Below are 19,629 nucleotides of genomic sequence, written 5' to 3' on the forward strand. Positions count from 1 at the left end.
CCCCGTTAGATATGATGTTTTACCTCATTTTACCCATGTTGATAGATGGCGTTTCACGGTTTCCCCCGAATGAATATTTACGAACGTCATACCGTAGTTTGTCCAGTGCTGTAGATTTTAACCAATGACGATAGATGGCGCTTTTAGACACGTCTTATTTATTTATTGAAATTTATTTGCCACATATCGTCATAATATTAATCTGGGTTATAAACAATTATACTGTAAAGTTTCAACAAAATCCGTTCAGTAGTTTTTGCGTGAAAGAGTAACAAACATCCAGACATCATGACATCCAGACATCCAAACTTTCGCCTTTATAATATTAGTAGGATATTTCACAATCCAAACTAATATTTACTATTTAGCATTTACTTACAGTAAATATTAGTAAAAAATAAAAAAAAGAATAAAACAAAATAGGGTTTCAAATTACCTATCTATAATCTAATATTATAAAGAGGTAAAGTGTGTGTTTGTATATTTGTTAAATTGTAAGGGGTAATCTCGGGATCTACTGAACTGATTTTAAAAAATCTTTCACCAATAGAAAGCCACATTATATCTGAGTGTAATAAGTTATATAAAAACCAAAAAATTCCACGCGGGCGAAGCGGCGGGCGGAAAGCTAGTTTATTTATAATTATGTAAGAGCATAATTATTAAAGTCGAAGTCAAACATTCTTTATTTGTGTGGACCTATATTAACGAGAGATTACAAGAGATTACAAGGCGTCAAATATTTCAAGAAAAAATTAAAAACTATTATAAAGCTAAATTTTGCTCTCATGGAGCCTTTACCTACTCTGACAAATTAAGACTTAGAGAAGAAACTAATAATAAAACTATTTAACTGTCCTGCAATGAAAAGCTTGATCGGGTACAACACCTCAAGTTATTTCAGAACTTGATTTCATTAAAAGACTCCGAATATCAAATCGCTTAGGTATCTAAAGTCAAACGATTCTGAAATGTCAAGTGGACTAATGAATAACCCATTAAGATAGTAGCGCCCTCCTGTCAATGACATACCTGGAACGATAGAGTTTTGAACAACTAATAAAAATGCTTTGTCCTAAATGACTGACGGATATATCGTAGAGACCTGAAAGTTGGAAGGTGTGTTCTTTTTATGACGTAGGCATCTCATAAGAAAAGATTTTCCGAAATGGGGTCATGAAATGAAGGGGGTGAAAAAAGGGGGCAAAGTTTGTATGGGACAAAGTGATTCCTTGGTTCAATCTACTTGAAATTTAGTTTAACAATACCTTAATATAATTTATGAAAGACGTGTGGAACGGGTAGAAAGTAATTTTGGCAGTCATTTTCTTCGAAGTTGATATCAATACTACTTAGTGCCTTTGATTTAATTACTTTTTATTTTTACAAGTGTTTGAAAACTCCATTTCAGATTGTGTTCAATGTCAAGTGAAATCTCAAATTGAAATGTCTCAATCTCAATGAGGAGACTCTGTATTTATTCCTAGAATTCCCCAAACACCGTCAAATTACCCTTTCGAATTCAAGACAGTGCAGTTTCCCATCAGTCTGCTTCGTAATGACTATAAACAAAGCTCAAAGTCAAACTCTAGGGACCTCTGCTTAAACTCCCATGAGTGCACAAAGGTACGCAGGTAACCGTGTGTGATGCTTATAGCAATTTTCGATAGGTACAGAACCCCGTACATACGTCATACATATTATAGAAAGAAAACACCCAGACCAATACAAACAAATATGTTTCTGCAATTTTAGTATGATATTTTTATTTATTAATAAACAAAGAGACTGAACAAAATTGATGCGTACCTATACTGATTAATGTTATTAACCACATGCAAAGCTTCGTGAATTGCAACAACTATAATTAAAATTATCCAAGCTCTAAATAATCGCTACTAAGAGTAACTTATCATAAAAAAAATTCCAATCGCTCAAGCTCCCAAGGGCCTACCGATAGGTCGGGTGACGTAATCTTGAAATTCTTTAAGCCGGCGCAGAACTTCCAGAAGGTCGGGCGACGCCACGGCCACTTTGAACAGTGTTTACTTCTGCAGTTATATTTTATATTTATTCGATTCTAGAATATATTCCCAAAAAGTCTAAAAGGTGTTTTAATTTGTATCACTTGGATATGATTTCTATTAGAAAGTGTTGTGAGTGTGACGCTTGAAGGGAAGGAAGTCAACCTAACCTAACCAACTGCGTATTTCTATACTGTGTAGCTGGAAATTGTGGCGGGAGCTCTTTGACGCGCTGTTTTCGGCGAAGAATTGCGCGCGCAGATTTTGACAGCGCGAAATACCTACTTTAGAAGAAATACCAAGCCTTAATGCGTAAATAACTGCACAATGTGCAGAATATGTGGGGCACAGGCATTGGCTATAACTCCATACGTCATTCTAACGTGTCATTAACTACATCAATGTAATTAATTTGTCAGTATAATGTTCGTTACACGCACGTTCTTTAATACTCTTGGGAGTAATTTCAAAGATCAGGAATATTAAAGTGCCTAATAAAATGTATTTATGAATTTAAATGATTACGAAAGTAATGTATACAGGATGTCAATAATGACGGCATTTAAAAACCAATTGCATACAACAAAAACGTTATGTTGTTTAATGAGGAATGAAAAAATTAAAATGATGAAAAAAAATCCTAAATATATTATCTTGCATTTAAATAAAGTAAAAAACTGTGATTTGAATTAACCTTTCAAATTGTTTACCTGTAATTTATGAAAACTAACATTTATTATTTTTAATAGCCCTCAAACCGAGTATAGTTACACGTAGAGTGATAACTGACACTGTCCGAGGTAGAACGTTACGACTACATAATAACAACGAGGCAATAACCCGTCACTGGGCATCTGAAACTTTAATTCCCCTGTATATGAGTTACAGGGCAATTTTGTTCGCGCCGTTATACGATGCCCATGATTTATAATATGTGATTTTAACATACGTTGGGGAAGAACATGTTAAGTGTCATTTCATAAAGTTATCTTGGGATTTGAAATTATTTCTTGCTTATGGTTTAGCTTTGGTTCACCTTTTATATAAAAAAGATTCGTTAAAAAACTTGCTAGTTGCCAGACATGTGATTGTTTATGCTTTTAGCGGATTTTTTGTAGTTTATGAGCAAACAATCTGTAATTTAATAGATACTCATATACGTACACAAACCAATTTCGTTAAAATTGGAACTTTTTCAAGTTCCTACCTACTAGTTCCATTATTTCACTGTTTTTTCACGTCACGATAGTATCGATTGTTCTCAGTCCCCAGCACTATACATTCCCGAACTGGATAATCCAATCCATTCTCGGCGGACCCAAAGGTATTCCACGGGCCGTGGATCATCAATCACCGCATACTTCTGTTTTTGCACTATTACACAGATTAGTCGCAATCTAATACAGCACACAAAAAACTTTGATTATCCAGTTTTCCTCAATTACAGAGCAGAGGTAGGTTAATTGGGGAGAGTTTAAGCAATTAACGTACTGTTCATTCGTCAACAGACAGAAGAGTATTGTGGCGCTACAAATGGATTGTTTTCAGTTACAGTGCGCGCAAATAGAATTGGCAATCTTGGTAATCACATCAGTAAATCGCGTAATTGCGTCTTCTAAATTTTCTGTTTAAACTCATGTTTTCAATGTCACGAAACTAAGGATGATTCTGTGACTTTAATAATAATAAACGGTGACAGACCGCAATTTACGTGGGCGAAGCTGCGGGCAAAGGCTACTTCGATAAAAGCTAACACAGTGCTTAATTTGATAATTATGAGCAGCGTTTATTATGAAGTGTTTGCAAAATTTTACTCTCGTCATTTCATTTTACTAAATGTTTGAAGAGCTTAACTCTAATCTACATTGGGATTTGCAGCTCCTGGATTGTAGTGGCGTAAGCATTTAGAATATGAATTCCCACCTGATATAGCGCTTGTGGTTTCTCCACGAGGGACGAAATAAATTAGGATTGAGGTCAGAGCTCTTGAATAATAATGAATTCAGCTGTTTTTAATATAACAAACATCCAAAGATGGATTATTTTGTTTGTACGCTGTCAGTTTGAGTTTGACAATTTTAAAGTCACCTTCAATCCAGTAAATAATTTTCGGGAAACCAAACTGTCACAATCCCAAAATGAGACAGCGGCAGTGGTGACAGTTTATCAGAATAAATTATCAAAAACTTTGAAGAGGCGACGGGAAAACAATTTTCACTCAGTATAATTTTTCTTGTCAATTATCTCAGTGTTCGTAAAACCAAAGTTTACTGAAAGTATGAATTTGGAAGTTGTCAACTTCCAAAACACTCAAGTATTAAAACTGTTCTACATTTTCTGCGTGTCGTCGCACACTAATCATTCTAGAATAATTTTGTATTCGTTATAGTATATATATATTTTATCAACAATACGCTCTCGAACTCTACAGACCTTAAGTAGGTATACTCTTTACTCAAGATATAAAGGAAGCTAGTATTTTTAAGCCTTGATTCGCAACCAATAACTCTTGTTGCCTGCTAATTAGCAGTCTGGAACTACAGGTACCTATAATATAGGTTCCTATAGTTCCAAACTGAGACATCTCCGAAACGAGCACTCACTATTGTGCATTATTCACGAGTCCCAGCCTAAGCAGATTAGCGAGATCTGAATGAAGGGGATCAGCGAAGATTAGACACAGCTCATGTGCTGTACGTCTTGTGATAAGTCTTGACGAGTCTTAAGGCAACTGTGTTGGTGCGGTGTTAACATTGTTTAAGTTGGCAATGGTTTTGTGATTTCAAGGTTGATTAAAATTAAGGAAAAACAAAAGAGAACAGTGTACCTACCATGAGTTTACGTTATGTGTGCTCGCTAGCGAGTACGTCAAAAATCTCTATGAAGATTTTGTTTCTTGAAAGTAGCCGCTAGGGGCGCTGCACAATGTGTCATACAATTAATGTCATTTTTTTACGCAGTCGCTAGCGAGCAAACCTAACGTGAACTCATGGTAAGCACACAGCTCTAACTTCAGGTGTCGACAAGTATCAGAGTTGTTTATCTAAAAAAATCATATTTGTAATTCAATCGACTCTTACCTACAATTGCTTAATCTGGGGGCACGGCAGTGCCCCCACCAAGTCGAGTAAAAAAGCGGCACGGCCGTACCATCCTTTTCTCGAAGCAATTCAGGCCATTTTCGACTGCCTGTAACTTCGTTGTGGATAAAACTAGAAGGCTGAATTTTCATTAGCTATGCAGGCATTGTAAAGACACGGTATATTTTAAATTTCATTCAATTTGAACCAGTAGTTTAAGAATTATAACGGGTCAAAGTTACTTAATTTTGTCACTCACTGACTCACTGACTGACTCACCGATCATCAAAATTCTAAGGCACTTCTAGCAGACCTAGAAGCTTCAAATTTGGAATATAAGTAGTGTTTGGTGTATGAATCAAGGAAAAACTAAAATATTTGGGGGCACGGTAGTGCAACCGCCAAGTCGAGTAAAATTTTTCAATTTCGGTCCAGTTTTCTAGATACATAACTGCTGTCTACAAAATACAAAAAAAAAGAGATTTGGGGGCACGGTAGTGCAACCGCCAAGTCGAGTAAAATTTTTCAATTTCGGTCCAGTTTTCTAGATACATAACTGCTGTCTACAAAATACAAAAAGAAATGAGATCCCATCAAAAACAATACTTGTCAAAAAAACCAAGTCTCGCAACTCAGTTGTTCTACGGTAAAAAGTTGTGAGATCCATGTAATACCAAGTCCAGGCCAGGAAATCTTTAACGTTTTACATAAATATATTGACTTGGCCATCGCATGAAAACACGTGTAAATTAAATTATTTAGTGCGATGGCCAAGTCAATAATTTATGTAAAACGTTAAAGATTTCCTGGCCTGGACTTGGTATTACATGGATCTCACAACTTTTTACCGTAGAACAACTGAGTTGCGAGACTTGGTTTTTTTGACAAGTATTGTTTTTGATGGGATGGTTACTTACCTGTTCAGATCTATACGAATTTTCTTTCAATTTGTCAAAAAGTGTGATGAATCGATACGGGAAATTCATAACAGAACAGATTCACAGCAGAAGCTAGTTATGCATCCGTCAGCTCCCTCTGCTCTAGACTAAACAAGATAAGTCATCACTTTCCGCTCTACAGTGTAAGCATTCGTAGAATTGTTATTCACATAAGAGATGTGTCAGCAGAACTAAATTGTAAACACCGTACTGGACGACTGCGATCGGCCACAATATTAAATCATTATTAAATCGCCTCCAACTCGGCGAGGACGTGATCACTTAGTTTAATTAAATATAATCCTTTTTAAAAAGCTTCCACCCCGCTCCCGAAATCTGACTGGCGCAGCCGTTCGGATTTATTACTGCAAGTTTTCCTAAACGTTTACGCGATTGGTGTCAAAATCCGCCGTTTAAATTCGTGATACTACGGGAAACTAATAAATCCGCCGAACCAAATAAATTTGTCATCGAAGTACGGGTGGAACGAGTATGCAGAGAACGGTCGGTTGGTGAGTAGAACTTTTCGCCAATCCTTCCACTCCTTATCCTCTGTGTATTTTTCATGCTTTTTAAATCGTAGGGAAATATTGCTACTCCGGGATAGAACTTCTCCCAGGGTATCGCATTTTGTGTTTTCGTCATAAAACTTTATCGTTAACACTTTTCGTTTAGATTTAAGTGAATTAAATATTGAAACAAAGTAAAGAAAATTAATTGAAATAAAGTAAATAAATTGTATTGAATTAAATAAGTTTATTGTGTAAAGTAAAAATTATTAAAGTTGTTAAGTTAATTGTCTCTCGAAATTGAACAATTAAATTAAGAACCACTCTTATTTTTACTGTGTATTTTTATTGTGTATTTTATTGTGTATTTTATTGTGTGTTTTACACGGTAATCACTACGTGTATTTTAATTGTGAATATTGTGTAAAGTACTGTTACAAATTCTGACTGGCGCATATCAATTAAATACATTTAAATTCAGTAAAATGGCTTCACCACAAATCGAATCCGTACAAATCACGCCAATACCCAACGAAATGCTCAGATTAATTCCATTTTTTAATGGTGACAAAAAACATCTAAATTTGTTCCCTAAAAAATGTGAGTATGTTATATCGAGATATAGAGGTGGGGTTGAGCAAGATTTATACGTGTACCACGCTATCACTAGCCGCCTTACAGAAAATGCAGCAGCACTGTTATCAGAACAAGAAAATTTAACAAACTGGTCGGAACTTAAGGAAATTCTGACACAACATTTTGGAGACCCGCGTAGTGAGGCATGTATTAATATCGAATTAGAATCACTAAAAATCAGATCGAATGAATCGTACACAGACTTTTGCAACCGCGTGCAATCAACCAGGTCAATGCTTATATCTAAAGTAAACACCATAGCAGACGAGTCAATCCGTCACGCCAAAATCACCATATACAACAACACCGCGTTAAACGTGTTTCTCTATAATTTACCAGAAAACCTTGTGCGCATTGTGAGACTAAAGGCACCGTCCACTTTGGAAGCCGCCCTCTCGATTGTGCTCGAGGAAGTAAACTTTATGGACCAATATAACATGCGAAGCAAAATGCATTCGCAACCCAAACCTAACAATTCGTTTACGCCAACTCAACAGAAATTTTCAGGCAATCAGCCTCATTTTGTCAGCTCTAATGCTTTCAAACCGATAATTCCTCCACAATTTAAATTTGGCCTTCCGCCTAATCAAGGCTACAAACCCTTCCAGCAATATGGAAATAAACCTTTACAACAATTCGGCTATTTCAAGCCTCCGCATCAACCAGGTTTCAGGCCGCCGCAGCAGTTCGGCTACAGGCCTCCACAGCAGTTCGGATATAGACCGCCCCAACAGTTTGGCTATAGACATCCTCCTCAGCAATTCGGTTACAAACCGCCTCAATTCGGCTATAAGCCACAGTTTGGTGCTCAGCAAGCCCAACAAGTCCAGCCGCCACGTATGCAGCTGACCGACGTGTCTATGCGTACGGCTACAAAACCAAACAATGTAAATGAAACAAACTTAAATGATCTGAACTACGACGAAGCAGAACAGTCGTATTACGATCAATATTATTGTGAATACCCTATAGACGAATATAATAACATGTACAGCGAACAGTATTACCCTGATTTCGAGGAAACTCCCGAGGAAACCCAGGAAACTAAATTCCAACAGGATTTTCACGAAACAGCCTCCATCAAAGAACAGAACAGATAAACATTAATTGCGATCCGGAATTAACATTACCATATATTTACCTACCGGAACTGGATGCTCGCATGATGATCGACACTGGCAGCATGCGTTCGTTCTTCAGTCCGCGTATTGGCTATCAGTATTTCAGTGAATTCATAAGAAATGAACCGTTCCAAGTTGTGAGTACACATTCGTCGAGTATTCACGATGAAACTATGGAAATCCCCCTTTTACCAACATTTAACAGTGACAAACACCACAAATTTTATTTGTATGATGTAGACAAAAGATACGATGGTCTTATTGGAAATGATTTGTTAGAACAATTAGAAGCACTAATTGATTTGAAAAACAGGGTACTTAGGACTAAAACAGCATGTATTCCGATAATTAATAACAACCTTAATTACGTTATTAATTTACCTCCACGTTCAGAAAAACGCGTAAAGTTACCTGTTGACCAATATTCAGGTGACGCTATTCTAAATTACAGAGAATTTACAGACGGCGTTAGAATGCCTAGTGCAATCGTTAACTGTCGCAACGGATACGCATCCACGATTATTCAAAACACTTTAGACAGACCAATCAGTTATAAAATCACTTGCCCATTTAAAGTTAATAAATTCGAATTGACTGACATTCAAGTTAACACGACACAAAACATGAATGACATCGAAATTGACAATTTGCTTGAAGAGAATTTGGTAAAGTTACGATTAGACCACACAAACGACGAAGAGCGTGAAAAAATTTACAGCCTTTGTCATAAATATAAAGACATATTTTATTGCGATCAACTTCCATTAACATTCACAAACAAAATTAAACATCAGATAAGGACAAAAAATGAGGATCCAATCCACGTAAAGCCATACAGACAGGCCCCAGCCCAGCAAGCTGAAATTACTAAACAAGTAGAAAAAATGTTAAAAGACAATGTAATCCAGGAATCCCACTCTCCTTGGAGTGCACCAGTTCACCTAGTGCCCAAAAAAATGGACGCATCTGGTGAAACAAAATACAGAATGGTTATCGACTACAGACGTTTGAACGACATAACGATCGACGACAAATACCCATTACCAAACATTAATGACTTATTTGATAAATTAGGAAAAAGCGTTTACTTCAGTACGATTGATTTAGCTAGCGGATATCATCAGATTGAGGTAGAAAAATCTGACAGACAAAAAACTGCCTTCAGCACACAAAACGGTCATTATGAGTTTCTCAGAATGCCCTTTGGCCTTAAAACAGCTCCGGCAACATTCCAAAGAACTATGGATAATATACTTAGAGGTCTACAAGGACTCCATTGCATGGTTTACCTTGATGACATAATTGTGTATTCCAGCAGCTTAGATCAACACCTGGAACATCTAAAATCAATTTTCGACAGACTTAGAGCCACTAACCTTAAAATTCAACTTGATAAATCCGAGTTCCTTCGTAAGGAAGTGCTTTACCTAGGACACACCATCACGAAAAACGGTCTTAAACCTAATGATGATAAAATTGACGCTGTATTAAATTACCCAATTCCGAAAACGACCACAGAAATAAAGAGCTTTTTAGGACTTGTAGGATATTACAGGCGCTTTATTAAAGAATTTGCTAAAATTACAAAACCATTAACGTCATGTTTAAAGAAACGAAATAAAATCGTAATAAATCAGGAATATACAGACGCATTTAACAAATGTAAGGAATTACTTACACATGCCCCATTATTACAATACCCAGACTATGACAAGCAATTCATATTAACAACAGACGCATCGAATGTAGCATTGGGCGCAGTACTCTCACAAGGACAAGTAGGCAAAGATAAACCCATAGCGTATGCTAGCCGCACACTCAGTGATACTGAAGCTCGATACAGTACAATCGAACGCGAATTACTTGCTATTGTATGGGCTGTAAAACACTTCAGACCTTATCTCTATGGTCGTAAATTTGTCATTTACACAGATCACAGACCTTTGGCATGGCTTAACTCGCTAAAGGATCCAAACAGCAAATTAACTCGATGGCGTTTACGCTTACAGGATTACGATTTCGATATCGTGTACAAAAACGGGAAACAAAACACAAACGCAGACGCGTTATCCCGCATAAAAGTAAATGCTCTTGATTCAGATAATCAGTCCATGAAAGTAAATGTTAGCAAAAAGGAAAAACGTATTCAAAAACATGTTGATAAAGTAGTAAAGAAAATAGAAAAATTATCATCAGGAAGTACAATAGTAATTTCCGACTCTACATCCTCAGAAGGAAGTAGACAATTAGGTTCAGAATATCCGATTCCGTCGTCAAATAATTCAGACTGTGTCGATGAACAATCAAATAACTCACAAACTATTCATTCCGCAAAAGATACCGAATCACAAGGCATCCCAATCTTAAACGAAGCAATCGATAACAAACCTAATCAAATATTAGTCTTTGAACGATTCGATAATGAACTTTCAGTCAAAAACCTTTCGCGCGATAAACAAAAGGTTCTTGAAGTACATTTACCTGATAATAATGCAGAATTAGTAAAACAGTTTTTAAAAGAATATATCAAACCTAAAACAAAGTATTTCATTTATTTTGAATCAGATCAACTTAGACGAATTTTCACAGACGTAATTATTAAACTTTTTAAGAAAGATGTAGTTCAGTTTTACGAGTGTACAGAACGGGTAAATTACATAGAAGACGAGGGTGAACAAAAAGCAATAGTTATCCAATACCATGAAGGAAAAACATGCCACCGTGGTATTAAGGAAACATTGATTAGAATTCGTAGAAATCATTTTTGGCCTAACATGCAACAAACAGTTTCCGCAATCATTAACGCTTGCGAAGCCTGCCGTAAAATGAAATACGATAGGAAACCCATAAAACCATTTTTACAATTAACTAAAACTCAAGATTCCCCATTTCAGGAAATTTTCATTGATCTCTTCAGTATTGAAGGAATCACATATTTAACCCTAATTGACGCCTTCAGCAAATTAGGACAAGCAATAGAGATACCTAGCAAATCAACATCAGACGTTACTAGAGCACTTATGAAATATTTCTCATTCTACGGAATTCCAAAACGTATAAGCTCAGATCCAGGAACCGAATTTAATAACGAACTCATGAAAGAATTTCTAAATTTACATAAAGTTGAACTTCACATCGGAACCCCAAATAACCCTAATTCTATGGGACTTATCGAACGCTTTCACTCGACAATTATAGAGATCTATAGATTGGCTAAATACGAAAAACGATGTACAGATGCCGCATCAGTTATGACATATTCAGTAATGGCATATAACCACACCATCCACTCTGTAACTGAGTTAACACCATTTGAGGTAGTTTTTGGTCATACAGATTCAGACAGTCCATTTAGAATCAATTTCGAAAAGCAATATTATCAGCAATTAGTTCAAGATCATGCGAAACGTACAAAGCACTTATATAAATACATAGCTCAGAAAACGACAGCCAAAAAGGAAACCATTAGGGAAAAGAAAGGTGGTGAAACAGATATAGAGTTTTCCGAAGGAAACATAATATTTGCAAAAGACGTAAATAAGCGTAAAAGCAAAGACAAACCACGTTATGTAAAAGCAAAGGTTGTAGGCAAAGCCAAGCGAAACATCTTACCAATTAAAGTAGGTGATAGGACTACCAAAGTGCCTATTAAAAACATAAAACGCCCTCCGCAGGTGGTGCCTTCTGCTAATGATAGGGACGCAGGCGCTGGCCCTTCAACTAAAGATAATATTCTAAGAAAATTACCCTGGTCTCAAAAATGTTCGACAGTTTCATAAATATTTCAGAGCAAATAAACAACAACTCTATTATTATTGATGAACGCTTGAAACGAGTTGAAAGCCTATTGCAAAACATAACGTCCACACAAAACGATTGGACTTTTTCTACATACATACTAGGAGTGTATAACATATTCATAAGTAGTTTCCGTACAATATTTATAAGATTAAGTGAAATAGAAACAGCATTAGCATTAAGTAGAGTATCCATTTTACACCAAGCAATTGTAAACTCTACAGAATTATTGTATCATTTAAAGTTAATTTCAAACTCTGCCAATTTAGTTTACCAGCCTACGGAAAGTAATTTGTTAAATTTAGAAGAAACTATTTGTGTAAAATCTTATATGAAACAGGATCAGATAACATTTATTTTAGAAATACCATTGATAGATAATTATACTTACAATTATTATAAGATATACTCACTTCCTATATTCCAAGAATCCCAAAACGTTACGCTTTCCATTTTCCCCAAATTTCCTTACCTTTTGGCGAAGGGTTTGAAATACTTACCGATCGTAACACCGTGTCGCCCGCTTGCCGCCGGCGATCGCTTCCTGTGCTCTACGGACAACCAGGCTCTACATAACGAGCCTACCTGCGTGGAACAGCTGATGAGGTTCAGTAAGGACCTTACCTCCTGCAAGCAGCACCAGATCCAGCTGGAAGAAGTAAAACTCCAGCAGCTCAACGCGAACAACTGGATTCTGTACAGCAGACTGAAAGGCACGCTGACCAAACATTGCGACAGCGAAGTCAGTAAGCAGTCAGTCTTCGGCACGTACATCATCACCATCGATGAGCCCTGTGACCTGGAAATCCATGGCCTGCAGATCCACCATCGACTCTACATTTCATCAGACGCCGTAGAACACGTACCGGTGATTCACCTACCTGAGCTACCTGTAAACGCAACGCTATCCGGTGCACGCGCACTCAATATGCATGGAATCAATTTGGATGAAATCAAATACATGTCATACGCCCTGAAACACAGTGCAGCAATCAGTGCTAGTGAAAATGAAACAGACACTTCTTATTTTACATACTTTACATTTGTATTAGTTTTGATTCTTTTTATGTTAATTGTGTTAATTGCCTTCCGCAAACATGTAGAAATTTTATGTAAACGAAATTATCGGAATACTCATAAAAATGAAACTTCCGATAATTTCTCACTTAGGGAGGGAGGAGTTATGCATCCGTCAGCTCCCTCTGCTCTAGACTAAACAAGATAAGTCATCACTTTCCGCTCTACAGTGTAAGCATTCGTAGAATTGTTATTCACATAAGAGATGTGTCAGCAGAACTAAATTGTAAACACCGTACTGGACGACTGCGATCGGCCACAATATTAAATCATTATTAAATCGCCTCCAACTCGGCGAGGACGTGATCACTTAGTTTAATTAAATATAATCCTTTTTAAAAAGCTTCCACCCCGCTCCCGAAATCTGACTAGCTATAGCAAGGTAAAAAGGAATTAATTAACTTGATACTCATATACCTACGAGTACTTAATGCTTTCAATGAGACTGAATTCCATCATATATTTTGAGAAAAAAAAACAGTAATACGCTTTTTGAATATTAAAACAAAAATAATGTACATCCAAACTCACAATGACGTAAGGAAGGAACGTTTCCCAACTCCAAATGAAATTAAATTCGGCTGCGTGTAGTGGAGTGTAAGCGACGAGGTAAGCCGATGTCAGGCGCCGACAGCCGACACGGGACTGCGCAGGAGATAACGCCCCTGTATCCTGTATGACTTGTGTCGTGTTTATTCGATTATACGATGAATATTGTATTCCGTCATCGCGTCTCCCTTTTTATGCGAGCAGCCGTTTTTTGTTTTGATAGCCGACGAGACTTATATTCCCAGGCGGAAACTTTGTTCTTAGACAGAACAGAATATGGGTTCAATTCTTACTAGATGCTTGGAAGGCGAGAGTGATATTACCATCCTAGACTGCATTCCACTTAACACCAGGTGAGATTGTGGTCAAATTCCTGCCTATCGTTTAAATTACATAATCAAGTCTGTAAGAATTTCCTCTGTATGTTTTCTCTCTCGCTATCTATACATAGGTAGGTAAGATATCTTTTGCTCAGTTATTGTGCAGTGCCCTTTTATCCCATGGAGAATGACTAAACTGTTTGAGAAAAGTTTCGCGATCCCATTATAGAGATTAACAGGAATAAGGTAATTAAAAACCTGATATACAAAATTATTATTCTCAATCTAACTCGTGGCAAAAGCTGAGAACAGCGGCTTATTGTTTACAATATCGCCGCATTATCCCACCCTGCATAGTCTGGTAATCGGATTAGGCTCCGGGGCGCGAATTAAAAATTATTATTATTCTGCCATCGCATGAAATAACGCCGGTATTCCCGTCTCGTCAGGGCCGCAGACGACCCACTGTTTTATGACGCGAACTTCTTTATTTATAAGTTCACGCGAAACTCCGAGGACTTTCAGGTCACGTATAAGGGGAGAGAAGTTATTTGATTATGTACGGTGATCAAATGCAGCGTGCATCTGGTGTAATGCAACTTTGAGTGTACGTTGGTATTACACTGTTACTTGCACAAGAAGCACTCGGGATGTACATTTTTAACATCTAAGGAAATTCTGAGTCACGTACACAATTTTGACCACTCCACTTTGATTGAGAAGGCATTTGACTTGATCACATTTTTGCTGGTTACTTCATTTTTATATCGTGTGTGTAGTAATTTAATCTGGCTGGTGTAACTAATTAAAAACATGCTACCAAAACAAAGTCTCTGTCGGGACAAAAACTTAATACGGCATCATAATACTTGTGGTCTTTCCTCTCCTAAAACACAGGCATTAACCTAGTTCAGGCTTAAAAAGACTATGAGGACCTCTGTAAACTCTAGCATTTAAAAGTTCTTAGAACAAATCGGTTAAATTTTTTCCCTTGTCTGCAGACCGTCATCGCAGATCAGGATCTCTGGACGAAGCAGCTGAAGACAGCAGCGACAACGGCGGCAGCACGCCCAAGAAGAAGACCGCGATAGAAGAGCAATGGGAGCGCTCGGGCGGCTTCGAGCTCACCTCCGTGGAGCAAGAGACATACGAAAAGTACTTCTACGGCACAGAACATTGGAATTACTTTACCAACGACGAGGATCTCGGGCCTGTGATCCTGTCCATCAAACAAGAAACGCTCAATGCTAGAGATCAATTCAGGTATGTAACCATAACTAATGCTTCAAATTTTTCCTTGATTCCGTTGTTCTTGAGTAAACAAAATCTCCTTTTTCCTCAACGTGGTATTCATTAGCTAATCAAGTAGGACAAACATGGCACAAAACCTGTCTGCGTGTAATTGAGCTACCACTAGCGTAAGTTGGGAAGTCGGAACCCCTAGGTAAGTAAAACCATACGAGTTACCACTCATTCCCAATTAGCCATACGTAATAAATACCCGAGGCTCTTGAAACTATGACAATAGCTAGTAATGAATACTACTTTCCCGCTATAGAGATTTACATAGCAAGTGCACTAATGAATTAATTGACTCAATTTACAGACAATCACCAAATTGTAGTTTGAATTCCGTGGATTTACCACAACATTAATTAAAGTGGAGGTAACGCTCCCGTCTCAAACCGATACAGCGTCGAGACCGGTAACTAAATTAATGAGACGTTCAAGCATTTGACTATTGACTGCTGGAATGTACCGAATCTCATCTCGGAAACAGTCTGGAGCGGAATTTAATTGAGAGAATTTAATTAAATAGAATATTAAACGTGCATTATTCTGACGTTCAGCGAATAAGCGCCGGGCAAAATATGAAATTCCTGAAGGTAAGTCGCCAATACTGAGAGCACTTTGACTCAGTTACCAAACGGTCCGCCGTCAATAACGGCGTATTATGGAAGCACTTCATAAGCTGCGTTCTAGAAATCGTTTATCAAAGCAATCTATGTAAAAAATATTAATCTCGCTCAATGAATTCTTACAAGTCTGAAAAATACTGTTGCCTTTGATTTTGCTAATATTATTGAGAACAATAAAAAATATAAAAATCGGGGATAATGCCGTCATTCGGAAAGGACTTTGTGGCCAATCTTGCAATCGATTGAGGGTGTGACAAATAAATAGGAACTATGATTTGATCATTTCTGCAAGCGATAGCAAAATAGAGCGTTGAAAGAATGAAAATAGGAAAAGTTAAATAGCTTGGAAGATTTCTTTTGAAATGAACTAAAAAATCTATCATGAATTTTGACTATGATGTTAGAGTAAGGGAATGTAAACTTAGCTCTAGGAACATGAGATTTTCACAGTGAAAAATGTTTGGGTGGGATATACATACATTATGACAATCAATGAATTTGAGCTTTTGTCCGATAGGTTAAAATACTTTTTATTGGCTCTGAAATGGCTTCAAAATATTATCGCGTAACAAACATAGAAAAAAAAAACATACGGGTCGAATTGAGAACCTCCTCCTTTTTTTGAAGTCGGTTGAAAATTCAAATCGTTTTAACAATCATTCTAACCGTTTCATCTAGGTACTCGTACCTAGTAAATGTAAAAAAATCATCTACGCCTCTCAGTTAATCCCCTTTGTAATTTGCTTATTCAAGCAGACTTGCTTATGCAACGCTCTCAGTCAAGGGGTGCAGTTTAATTAAAAATAGCAAGGTATTGTAAAACGGAATGGCCTGTGTAAAATGTTTGCCGGTGCCATAATTACCTGGCCAGTGGGTGTGACCTCAGCCCGTTTGCCGGCCGACCCGAGTGACCAGGGCCGTATCGGGACAGTGGCTTGATCCTTGAGCTCAATAGAAAGTTGCAATGCTTTGATCGCTTGCTAGCTTTATAACAACGACAGCGGAGGTGGCTAACTATCTAACAGAAAGGAAATTGATTGTTCAGCCAGTTAGTTTTAAAAACTCTTAGCCTAGTCGCAGACTACCGACTTTTAGTTGGCTTATAGTTGAATAGGTTAATTAGTATGGACATGTATGAGAGTGCGCACACTACACCGATTTAGTTTCGGCCGATTCTTCATACAAATTAAAATCGGGCCCAACTATCGGCCAACTAAAAGTCGAAGGTCTGCGCATAGGCTTACCAATGGCTCTCGATTTCCATGTTAATACACTCGACATCAAATAAATCGCACCTCCCGCGATAAGCATTTTCAAACGTATGCTTCCCCACTTCCCACCGATATTGGCACCATTTAAAAGCCTAATTCTTACCTTCATTTCATTAAAGGAAAGGTTTTTACCCCAAAAATGTGTCTTTAGAAGGATCCAGAGTCACTGCTTCAAAAAATAGGTAGTTACGCTAGAGCCAACTTTTATGGCTATAAAACTGTTAAGTTGGGATTAATCGCTATCCATCTGTTAAAGAGGACACGTGAGATCATTATTTGGTTTTATAACCATAAAAATTGGTCTAATTGATCCCATAGGTGGGCCCAAAGTGAGGTATTTTTTCAAGTCACATTTATGGTATATGTTAATCATTTATTAAGAAATTGAATGTGTTTTTCTTTAAGGATATTTATTGGGCTTTCAAATAACACCAATATTGTTGGGGAACCATGATTGTGTCAGAAGAAAATTGTTAAAGTTCGCGTCGCGGAAGGTGCGGTTTATTTGATGTTAAGTATATTTATGCAGTCTATTTATGGGTTCTTACCAACACTGCGCTAAAGGACGTTTCATATTCGCATTGAAAATATTACCCTTTTCCCAAACACCATTTCATTTTTATTTTACGCAAAGTTTAAAAACCCCAATCCCTAGCTACGGCCCTGTGCTATCGTAAACTCTAGAATTCAATTAGTGTAATGTACTACAAGGTGTGAGACTCCCGAAAGCCTTCCACCATTTTTTTCGGATTTGCCCTGTGATGTCCCTCAGTTTAGTAACTATTTTAGTTTATGCCCAAGTATTATTTAGGACCAAAGTACTCGGGAAGACGAATCCAACGAACTCAAACTCGATAAGTTTCTGCCGTTTCTTTTAGGAGTTCCTATGGCCACCTCCTGACTTCATCATCAGGACCCTGAACATCATCTAGCACTTAAGTGCTCGAAAAAATAAATCCAACAAACCCAAACTCGATGAGTTTCCGATTAAGTTTGAATTTTTGGGGTAAAAAAACCGAATTTCAAAGTCAAAATCCGGATTTTTTTATAGCCTCAAAATCCGATTTTTCAGATATTTTCGAATTTCGAATAATCCGGATTGCAAACTCTAGTAATGTGTCACAACTTTCTATAATACCTCTTCAGTTTAAAGATCTTTATTTTACTTATTAAGACAAAATACATGTCGCTTACATGAACTTACTTACTTACTTAGCTACTGAAAACTGGAAAGGAGAACTGTGTGACTTTTAAGAGCTCCTAAACACGTGTTCTTTTCTTTTGTATATCTGCGCCGATTTTAACACACACAACAAAAACTCCTGTCATGTGTAGTGCTTTAGCAACTCCACAACTTTTATGAGATTTCCATGTTGTTTTTGAGCACAGTTTCACCTTATTTAGATCAAATCGAACAAGGCTTTCTATAAAGTACTGTTCAGTAGCATATCGTGTCCCACCGCAGTTTCATGCCAGTTTTTCCAGTCCATAATCTAAATAGGTTTTCATCTCATATACTTACTGCGTAGGTGCTCCAGCCGTCCCCAGTTATAAATCATTTTCGTGAACGCACAACAATTCTTACTCCAACCCTCGGAGCAAGGTATCGTGGAACCAGGTATATCTAAAAGATTTACAACGACATTCCCCTTCCTAACAATGTTACCACGCGGACGAAGCATGACTCCAGATTTTTGTCTCATAAAAAAGAACTATCTCCACGCCGTTTTCGGAACTAATGGCGTGCTTGTAATATTTTTCAATTTATCAGGTTTCTGACCTTTCGCGTTGGTTACAGGTCTGAGATTAAAATTATCCTTACGTTTCGCACTTTATTGGATAGATTTTAGGTATAAAATGCCCACGGACTATTTTAGACATACGCATCATTCTAATTTAGATATTTTGAACAACGCACTAGCTACTCATATTAACGCGTGGGCAGCCAGTTGGAAATAAGAGACCAAAGACTTTTAAGTGAAGTGTCAATAAAATGTAACCTTTGACGGCATTTACTTAGCCTGCTAGATTTACTGGGCAGTGAAAGGATTACGTGCTTCAAATAACAAAGTCGTAATACCATTCGAATCAGATGGAAGAAGGCCAATGGATTTCAATTAATTAAAATACCTTTGAAGACTGCCAAGCAAATAGGTCCAAAAAACGGGTAGCGCTCGCCAAATGCGAAAACTGAAGAGTAGGTACTCTTCCTACCTAAGCTTCATTATTGTGTGGATCCTAATGCCACGAAATTATTGTTCTAGCTGTAAAGGGGCAGACAAAAACACGTCAAACTATCTTAGTTTTTGTTGCAAAACCACTATTACAATTATACATTGTCATGTTCTCACAGTGCTTAGGTTCATCTAACATCATCTTTTTCGGTA

At 37.2% G+C, this 19,629-nt stretch overlaps 1 protein-coding gene across 1 annotated transcript in view; it reads left to right on the forward strand.

Moving 5' to 3' along the window:
- LOC135078307 (uncharacterized) overlaps nt 1-19,629 on the forward strand; it is a 118,421-nt gene that overhangs the window by 68,361 nt on the left and 30,431 nt on the right. The window contains exon 8 of the mRNA XM_063972906.1: nt 15,054-15,315. Within this exon, the coding sequence (XP_063828976.1) occupies nt 15,054-15,315 (262 nt within the window). The remainder of the gene's footprint in view (nt 1-15,053; nt 15,316-19,629) is intronic.

This window comes from Ostrinia nubilalis, chromosome 14, assembly GCF_963855985.1.
Source record: "Ostrinia nubilalis chromosome 14, ilOstNubi1.1, whole genome shotgun sequence".
Taxonomy (NCBI): domain Eukaryota; kingdom Metazoa; phylum Arthropoda; class Insecta; order Lepidoptera; family Crambidae; genus Ostrinia; species Ostrinia nubilalis.